Source organism: Musa acuminata, chromosome BXJ2-10 (genome assembly GCF_036884655.1).
Source record: "Musa acuminata AAA Group cultivar baxijiao chromosome BXJ2-10, Cavendish_Baxijiao_AAA, whole genome shotgun sequence".
NCBI classification, from domain to species: domain Eukaryota; kingdom Viridiplantae; phylum Streptophyta; class Magnoliopsida; order Zingiberales; family Musaceae; genus Musa; species Musa acuminata.
The window spans coordinates 22,743,234-22,753,037 of record NC_088347.1 but is presented as its reverse complement, the minus strand read 5'-3'; the positions used below and the strand labels follow the sequence as shown (position 1 = coordinate 22,753,037).

The window sequence follows — 9,804 nt, the reverse complement described above, 5'->3', positions numbered from 1 at the left end:
ATCCCGAGGCCAGCGCGTCATGCCGCCCCATCTGTGTTGACACGCGGTGTAGAATTATTGGCCCACGGCGGTTCTCTAAACTTCGGATGCGTACCTGGGAAGCGAAACGACTGGGAAACCTGAAACTTCCGTACACCTATTGCCTACCCCATTTATATATTGGTGGGGTCCATTATAGATCATAGAATGAGTGGTTAGAAAATGTGGTGAGGTTTCGAGGAAGCTTGTTGACACCAGTCAATCGATGTAATAGACTCTCTATGCCATGCATATCTGCTGTTCCATAATGTACAGGTAATAAATAGTGTTTGCTTTATTGGTCGTGCAATTGGCTTTTACTTTATTATTAATCTAATAATGATGTATATGTTCCACTCACAAAATGTTAAGATTTATCTGATAAGTATATTAGCCTGAAGTTGATATAGTATATAATCACATAAATAATTAAGAATTTAAAACCCTATTTAATAAATTTGAAGAGAGCAATTCTCATCTTTGTTATTTATTCTTTAAACAAATAAAATATATATATATATGACCCAAATAAAAAATAAAAAGATGATCGTTAAAACAAACTCATAATTTTATTAAAATAACAAAAACAAAATGTTTCCAAATTACTAATGCTTGCAGTCATCACGACTGATGCTGACATCTTTTTTTTTCTTATGCACATAAATAAGTTAACTATAATCACTGAACATTGTACCTACCATCAACAACCATTGAATATACGAATAATAAATAAAAATACACTGTGCATGTACCAGCATTAGATGATGATATGTTTTGATGGGGGTACTTGGTTGAACCAAAAAAATACCAGTTAGAACCCACAGATCCAACTGGAATCCAAACTTTCGTTGTCATATTTTTAATTGACAAACCAGAGTTTTGCATCGTTTAAACATATGCACAGACATTGTATTATGGCTAGTAATATGGCATGACAAGATTAACTGAGTATGAAAAGCTTCAGTTCACCAATTGAGAGTGATTTTTTTTTTTTCACCATGAGGTTTGACGTTCATGGGTGCTGAAATGTGTTAATCAATTGTTCATATAAAATCCAGAGTATGAAGCCTAGAAGAGTATCTCTAACTAAACTCTCGAGGAAATTAGAAAGCCATCCAGAGTTGCTCTCACCTGATGTCTTGCCGACAAGGTCGCGGAACCGCAAGTCACCCAGATCAGATATCAATGCATAGACCACCCCATTCATGTGAGCTTTTCCAATGACCCCAAGAACTTTCTTACTCTTATTCACAGCTTTGCTCCTTTTCAGAGACCACGCAAGATACTGAAAGCACACCCACAAAACAAAAAAGATAATTCAGTTTAAGAAACTTTTTTTATTAAAATAAAAGAGAAGCTATCACTCACCTATAAACTTACTTGGGTTGCAATACCGAGGGGCTACTTCATAAGAATTCTAACCCACAGCCTCTTCAAGAAGAAGCGGAACCAACCACTAAGCCACTGCCTCGGTTGTTCATTTTATGAATTTGCATGGCCAAGCATTATGACAACACAAGGAGCTATGGCCAAGCATTATGACAACACAAGGAGCTAGATGAAGATTTAACAGAACTATATTTTGACCTCCTACTCTTAAATTATATAACCAGAGGTACCTCTAGAAAGGCTCAAACCCAGCGCTTGGGAGAATCAATCACAAGGCAACAGCCTAGTTGGTTCAGTTTAAGATTTTGTATAGTCAAGCATCATGACAGGGCAAGGAACTCGATATGGTTTGATCCAAAGATCATGAAAGGGAAAAATCATTAGAATTGTGTTTGAAGTATCAATATTAACAAAGCTACATTTGACTTTGTATTCGTAAATAGAGGACCATGATTTAACAATATTGGTTTGTTCACTTGATCAAGTTTGATTTTAGTTTAAAAAAGTTGTTATGTGGTTTAGGAAACATACCGTATCACGCTCATGTATGAGAGGCTGCAAGAGTGAAGGATATGAGACACTTAAAGACTCATACAGCTTATAAGGGCTGCCATCCATTTCCTGATCCTGCAATGTAAATGAAATTAAAAAAGTAACTCAATGATAAATCTATAATCAGAGTGCCACATCTAGAGTCTTCCAAAATGAAACGCATCATTCCCTAAGATGCAAACATATTTAGTTGTTAACAAAATCAAAATAATATTGTCACCTATTCCGAGAATGTATAATGGATACTCCACTTTATCTCAAGAAGCATCCATTATTATGTTAAGGAGTTTTAGTCTTCATGTTTAAATTGAAAAAAAGATATGATTATTTCTTATTTTGTCCACAATGAAGTCACAATCGTAGTAAGAATTACTTAGCCAGTCTCTATTGGATTATTAAGGGTTGTGTGTTTTCTTAACTGGCATGCCTCATTTTCTCTTCTTTTTATACTTTCTTCTAGCTTCTTGCATTTTTTCACATCTTCTGGTCCTCACTTTTCCATCCCATCTTGAAACTGTAGTTACCTTTAGTTATATTTTACATCAATTTGCTGCCTTCAATTTGCCATAAATTTTAAACCAGATGACTGCATACATCTGAGCCCACCATGTAGCTCCATCTTGAGTCATATCCCATTGATATCATAAATTTTTATATTAGAAGATAAGGAAGGTACATGATTAATTACAAATAACTTCAAGTATTTTAAGTCTTCATGGCTATGCCAACTTGGTACAAATCATTACGTCATAAGAGAACTAGGAGATGACAGAAGGTTGAATTTTACACATGATTTGATTGGTCCACAGTTCATAACTCAGGAATAAGCAAGTTGGCCCAATATCAACAGTCACAGTATCCAATAACCATTATTATTTTTACATTTTCTAGGAATACAAATCATCAAAATCAAGTTCCTCCTTGCATTAATAGTAGATTCCTGAATATGTTGCTTGCTGATTGTGCATCACCTTGACTCATAGAGGTTGCGAGTCATTAACTTACAAAAGTACATGTGATAAGACATGAAACAAAGGAATGTTTGCAATAAAACACTAAATGCCAATTTGGATCAAGCATGGAGCTATCAATGGAGAAACCTATGATAATCCGGATTAGTTGGTACCATATTCACATAAATGATTTATGTAAGCCCAAAAAAGAACAAAAGTAAAATAAAAAAGGTTGTTTTGCTCAAGGATTGGTATTACAAGAATCAAGCACGATCAGTACACCTGATAAAAACGAGAATACAAAACCTTGTATTTGATACTTGCAAAACTTGAATGGAAAAACACAAACAAATAAGACAACTATCATAATTGTGCAGAAAATACTATGAAAACCAAAACCAAGATGAATAACAAAAAGGCAAGTATTTCATTGCAGGCTACTATGACAATCCAATGACATAACAATGAACATTTCATGCAAAAGGTATGTGAAGAACCTTCATATTACTTTCTGGCAGTTCAGATGATGAAGAAGATATCCCACGAAAAAGTGAGAGAACCAATCTCACTTTTTCACTCCATGTAAGAGAACTCCAGGCCCTTTCAAGCTGAAAAGGAAAAAATCTAATGTAATTTATCAAAAACATATCAGGAAGTTATGTCTCATTTCATGATTGATCAGCTACATACAGTTATTTCAATTGGGCGATCTCCCAGAACAATTTGAACTCCAAGCTCCTCAGAAACTTTTCGAGCAGCACGGAACTACAGAAATGATATAAAGGGAAAATTTTAATTCTAGAAAATATGTTATTAACACTTTATCAGGAAGCGTCAACTTCTACTACCTCATCTCCAAAAGATCGATTTGCATCAGAAGATATCTTGGAAGAAAAAACAGCTAGCAGCAAACGCAAAGCAAGAGCACTTTGTCCACCTGTGGTTGCAAGCCATGTCACTACCACCTCTTCTCTTAACTGTACAGAAGCATTTTATGTTTTATGTGGAGCAAACTACAATTTTGCATGCATAAAACACTGACCCAAATTTATGCTGCGGTTGATGGCTCCAAAGAACTTAGCCCCACTGAGGGAAAACATGTTTAATTTTAGAGAGGGAACATCCTCAGCAGAAGTGGAAGCATACATTATTCCGGCTCTGAAAGTTGTCTGCAAACACACAGTTAGCCAACAAAAAGAAGACTCAATTTCCATGCAGAAACAACGACTTATCTATTGCAATTAGACCATTCTATTGTCTTCTCATCATGATAATTCATTAAAGTAGATTGGTACAATAGCAAATTTGACATATTTTTTGGACGCTACATGTTCTTTTACCATTTATGCCCCTTAAAAGTGATCTTTAAGACCGTGAATGCAACATTCTGGGATGTTCTAAGTCCAGATCCAGTAGCTGCATCCTGATATATGTCACTCCTTTGGTTACTAATGGTTATAAATGCAGTTATTTAAGAATAGTTTTGATACATAGCAGGAGCTACAGATTGCATATTTATTATTAAAAGATCTCATACATATCCATTCAAAAGTGAGAAGAATTAATCAAATAACCATTTTCATATTAATTTAGGCAATTTGGTCGCTTGCAACTAGAGATGCCCACAAGCAGAAGTTGCAAGTTTAGCTATTCAAACGTTTACACGTATAATTGCTATTTGTATATGCAACTAAAGTAGAGAAGGAAGCGCCGATGTGCAAACCAAGGTAGCGTAAGAGGAGGACAACGTGTGAGGAACCAACATGTGAGATGAGAAACAGTATCTAAACCTAGTTTTGACTTGCAATCCAATGTGCAACTATAGTCGTATGTAGGGATTTAGGTGTAGATAGTAAGCGTGATTGTACGAAATCATCATCCATATCACCTGGAACTAAGCGGTCACACACATCATTCGCACGCTGACGAGCACGATAGCAAATCATCACTCCCCAAAAGAATGAAGAAAATGGGCGAAATAAAACCAAGAACTCGAACCAAAATTACACTTGCCTGCTCCTACAGAGCTCGACGACGACGTTGTCCGGCCTCACGGCCCTCGCGACGCGCTCAACGTCCGAGGCGGACTTCTCCGACAGGTGCGAGGTCCCGATCAGCCAGATGGTCTCCGGCTCCACGAACTCGGTCCTCCAGCTCGGAACGGGTCCGAAGCGGCCCTTCTCGACGAGGACCAGGGAGCCGTCCTCCACCAGGTCCATCAGCTCCGGGTGCGCTGCGGCCGCCGCGGCTCGGGAATCCTGCATAACCTCCGCCTTGTAGTCGAACCCGGAAGGGGGAGAGCGGATCGAGGCCTTAGGGTTTCGCGGAGACCACGATCTCAACGGAGGCGGAGGCGGAGGCGGAGATCGGAAGAAGGGAAAGGTCGAAGCGAGGTGGAAGGTGAAGGGAGAGGCAGTAATCGTGGCCTCCATCAGCGACCACTGAGGGAACTTGGGAACGTTCCCAAGAGAGAGCCCTGGGGATGGATAAGGTAGCTGTGTGCGTGTGTGTGTGTATATATATATATATATATGCTTCACCATACTATTCATTTTTAACCATGATTAGTATTAATTTATCAAAATTAAATTATATATAATATTATATAATATTACATATATCTAAAATTTAAATATTTTAATTTAATTATTAATATTATTCGTTGTATAAAAAAAGTATTTTGGGGAATTATGATCACAGTGTTTATAACAGTCGTTATGTTTGTCCGTAATCCTATCGCATTAAATAGAACGTAACGGGAATGGTTACGACGACCGCTACCGAGTCATTGTATACCGCTGTCTTCGATTCCGTTTCCCTATATAACGCTGAGAGCGAGTGACCGGAGGGCAAAGGTGGAAACAAAGCGAAGACTACGGTGGCTGCGAGGCGACGGGGAGGAGTCGCCATGGAGGCCTACAAGCTCTGGGTGAGGAGGAACAGCGAGTTCGTCCATTCCCTCGAATCGCTGGCCAACGTAATAGCCCTTTCAATTCTCTAGATCTCCATCTTCTGTCAAAGATTTTGTATTGTTGATCCCTTTCTCCCTCGAAGTTTTGCTAAATTGTGTGGGAAATCTGCTGCCCTAGGGTATCACTTGGCTTCTCCCGGAGCGCTTTTCCAACTCCGAAATCGGATCCGAAGCAGGTTCTACATCTATTCCTTATCGAACTTTTCCTTTTGGGGGGGTGTTGTCTTTGTCGTGAGGGAGAGATTTTATGTCTTAAACAAGCTAATAGTTGATGACATCGTTCTTTTGAAGTTTGGATTTGTTAAAAGTTGAATATTGAAGCTAAAATTGGGCAAAATATTTGGTTGGCAACATGATGTTGGAGATATGGTGTTTGGTTTGCAGTGTACGCTTTATTGGGCATAATCAGTACCGTGAACCAGCACATAATTGATACAACTCCGACAAGGATGCGACCTCATGGATTCGGAAAGTCGACGTTTCCTTGGTCTCTGTGTGTGTCCGCACTTAAAGATGTGGAGACAGTCGTTGAGGTTGCAGCACAACAGTTTGCTGGTGAAGAGCGCAAGTGGAATTACCTTACAGTGACTGAAGCCGTAAAGTAAGATGTTGCTTCATAATCTCATTATTTTTTACTTCTGGTTCTTCGTTTCCCTTCTTTGAGCCTGACATGGTTTGGTGTAGTACAGGGCATTTGTTAGGTTGACCGCTTTCCGTGATAGCGGATACAAGATGCTTTTACAAGGTGGAGAGTTAGTGAACATGGATGAGAGGCTAGAGGTTTCTGGAGTCTACCATGCAAGGAATGGGGATTCTGGCGTGTCTGGTGGATATAATAGGCCTGAACACATCCATGGTTATCATGGCTCCATACCTAGGAGTTTGGAAGGAAGAGCCATATCAGCATTAAGCCGCTTTGGCGAGAATGCAAAAATGGCATCAAATCCAATGTGGTTAAACAAGCTTTGCCCGAGTTCAGAGGCCACCCCTGGTAATGTGTTTACCAACATTTATGATGGCCATGCAATTTTCTTAATTTTGATATGTAGCAGCATTTCTTTATAATACATGCTGGAGTTATGTTATGGTCTTCTTCTTGCAGCTCTTTTGTTTCAGAAGCCCACATTTTCTACTCTCTGGTTCCAGAAGGGGCTTTCTGGTAGGTTATTTTTGACAGGAGAGGTGCTCTCTGTTCTGAGACCTCTCGTATATGTCCTTTTCATTAGAAGATATGGAATTCGATCTTGGAAACCATGGTTGATTTCACTGGCCATGGACCTGGCTGGAATGAACTTGCTTTCACATTCTACAACTTGGCATCGTAGAAGCAATGATAAATTCTATCAACTTTCTACCTATGAAAAGGATGAGGCAAGCATAGCTTAGTGTTTTCTTACAACTGAACTCTTTTAAAACACTTTGTTAATTGCTTTAGTATTAAAGAATACAAGTTATTAGTCACCTTTATTTCTGATTCTAACTTCTCTGTCTCATTCGCTCTATCATTTGTTCCATTTAGTTAAGAAGGCGAAAGCTGGTGTGGGCACTTTACATCATGAGAGATCCATTCTTTAGCCAGTATACAAAGTAATGATACACCTAGTTTTGGGCTTATGACCTACTCCTTGTACTTTCAGTGCCTTTCTGATTATGTTCTTACATCTTTTATCTCCAGGCATCATCTTGAAAAGACTGACAGATACTTGAGTCGTATCCCTTTAGTAGGGTTCCTTACAGGTTCGACTTTCAATATTCATGTTCTCTAATAAAATCTTTGCCAAACTTTTTCTCCTCAACGTGATAGTAGTTTATGGATTTTGCTTCATTCTTTTTATGCAGCTAAACTTGTAGAGCTAATCGTTGGAGCGCAGACACGTTATACGTACACATCAGGTTCATGAGGAGGAAAACCCTGACAGTAATGTCCTTCCATATTAAAAATGATCCTGATCGATTGATTCCTTGAAATTCTAGTACATGGATCATTTTTCTCCAACATCTTAATCGAGGAAGTTTGTTACTTCGGTTAAGCAACGTATTGATCTATACTGCAATTTTCATGGTGTATCTGGTATATTAGTTGCTTCGGCCAATTCCCACCCCTATATGCGATTATTGGAAAAGTATCTGTATTTAGACCATATATTTTATAGTCAAACAATATGATCACTTATATGTTGATCAATTATGGACAAGTTATTACTTAGAAAACACATTGAGCAAAAAGATTATCTGATTGGGCCATGTTACTATATAGAAATTTATTAAATGAATATCAATAAAAAAATTCTGTTATGTTAATTTAGTCAACTGCATCATCTGTAACTCTAATGCTACAGAGACTTTTAATTTAACATTGTTAATTATGGTTTACTTAGCCCTCATCAACATTGCATAAAAGGGGCAATTTCCATTTTGTGGTAGCCAACCAGGTAACCATTGGAGCAGTATTTTCTTCTTTGTATGATGCATCCTGACCATTAAAGTTCATTATATTGGCAGTAATCATGTCTAAATTCAAAACTTGGAAAATTTGTCCTAGAATCCTTTTATGATATAGGGGATCCTATGGTTAGAGCATTAGTATAATTTAATAGTCTATGTAAGAAGTGACTTATGAGATAATTAAAAGCATCATCACATGGGCGCTGTAGTTCTTATAACAAAAAACTCATCAATCATAACCTGTGGCATGGTGCATTAGTATATGGAAAATTTTTGTCCATTTTAAAATTCTTACAAATAACAAATCCTCGCTTCTATGACTACTAAGTTAATGGTGATTCTTTCTTATATTTAATTATATTTGAATTCATCTATAAATTTGCACATTTGTATCCTTATAATAAATATTAATTCATAAACATGATAATTGTCTGCCTTTTACATTTGCATTACATCGATTTTTGGTACTTCTGACTCATTTCTTTGCATACATCTAGAGATGACTGAACTGAAACTAATTTAGTGGTGAATGATAGCATGCCCATCTCTTTAATAAGCGTACGAGTATTTCATTTTCTATGGTATTGGTTATGAAGACATTGAGTAGCTTACTTTAAGATTAATTATTGGTGAATGACAACATTCCTTAATAAGTGTGCAAGTATTCCATTTTCTAGGGTAATGGTTATATAGTCATCGAGTGACTTCCTTTAAAACTTATTTTGGGCTTCTATTCATTGGTTATTAACTTTTAACAATTTTTCACTCAGAAAAGAATAAAGAGAAGAGTGAGTGGTGGCATTTGATTTAGCAATTTCTAATCCTCTGTGATATTGTTATCCTGAACACACTTTATCAACTATAACATATAGGCAAGCACTCTTCTCGAGTGATTCACATTATTTCAGCCTTCATGTCTCAAGTTAGATCTTGAACTCATGTGACCGAAGTCTCAAAGATGATGGAGAAGTCAAAATTCCTGGGTCATGACATATCTGAGTGAGATAAGGACCCCAAAGGACATCTGTGAAAAGATGACTCCTTGCTTTCTCATTTGATCTCCTCTAGCTTCTGCTACCACCTCTTTAAACTAATTAGTTCACCATGCAACAGGGTGTAGCATTTTGCTGACGACACCCCAACTGGCTTGATTTTTCACTACTGCATGGAATTTCTTTGTTTTCACAGGTACACCTGCTCATAACACATATTTTCATGTATACAACCAGAGGTGAGGATGGATATTTTCCAGCTAAGGTTGTGCCTTTCTGGATTTTAATTTGATAAGGCAATTCGAAAATCTTTAGGTTCCTCTTTGTTTATAGTCCTAACTTTAGATTATTCATTCAGTTTAATTGAAGCCTCTTATAGTCAGTTGTTTAAATAATATACGAGCTTTGGTTATATAATAGTTCTTAGGCGAATGTAAATAAGTTGTTTCCTGTTATGTAGTAAGACAAGATCGACAGAATATTG

At 37.4% G+C, this 9,804-nt stretch overlaps 2 protein-coding genes across 4 annotated transcripts; one reads left to right on the top strand and one right to left on the bottom strand.

Moving 5' to 3' along the window:
• Positions 1-2: 2 nt before the first annotated feature.
• LOC135624523 (uncharacterized) lies at positions 3-5,400 on the bottom strand. Of its 3 annotated transcripts, XM_065128229.1 has the most exons (8): positions 4,926-5,400; positions 3,955-4,070; positions 3,761-3,849; positions 3,603-3,677; positions 3,410-3,520; positions 1,939-2,034; positions 1,150-1,303; positions 3-94 (listed from the first exon to the last, which is right to left on the bottom strand). In XM_065128229.1, exons 1-8 carry the CDS (start codon positions 5,342-5,344, stop codon positions 18-20), a joined length of 1,137 nt encoding a protein of 378 aa, XP_064984301.1. In that variant the 5' UTR covers positions 5,345-5,400; the 3' UTR covers positions 3-17. The 3 variants fall into 3 exon arrangements, with proteins under 3 accessions (XP_064984301.1, XP_064984300.1, XP_064984302.1); XM_065128228.1 differs by lacking the exon at positions 3-94 and having other exon boundaries at positions 850-1,303; XM_065128230.1 differs by lacking the exon at positions 3-94 and having other exon boundaries at positions 850-1,303; positions 3,955-4,081; positions 4,926-5,066.
• A 350-nt stretch (positions 5,401-5,750) lies between these two features.
• On the top strand, positions 5,751-8,114 carry LOC135624521 (peroxisome biogenesis protein 16-like). The gene is made up of 8 exons (XM_065128226.1): positions 5,751-5,889; positions 6,002-6,059; positions 6,268-6,484; positions 6,573-6,874; positions 6,986-7,254; positions 7,403-7,470; positions 7,559-7,620; positions 7,723-8,114. Exons 1-8 carry the CDS (start codon positions 5,821-5,823, stop codon positions 7,782-7,784), a joined length of 1,107 nt encoding a protein of 368 aa, XP_064984298.1. The 5' UTR covers positions 5,751-5,820; the 3' UTR covers positions 7,785-8,114.
• The last annotated feature ends 1,690 nt before the right edge of the window (positions 8,115-9,804 follow it).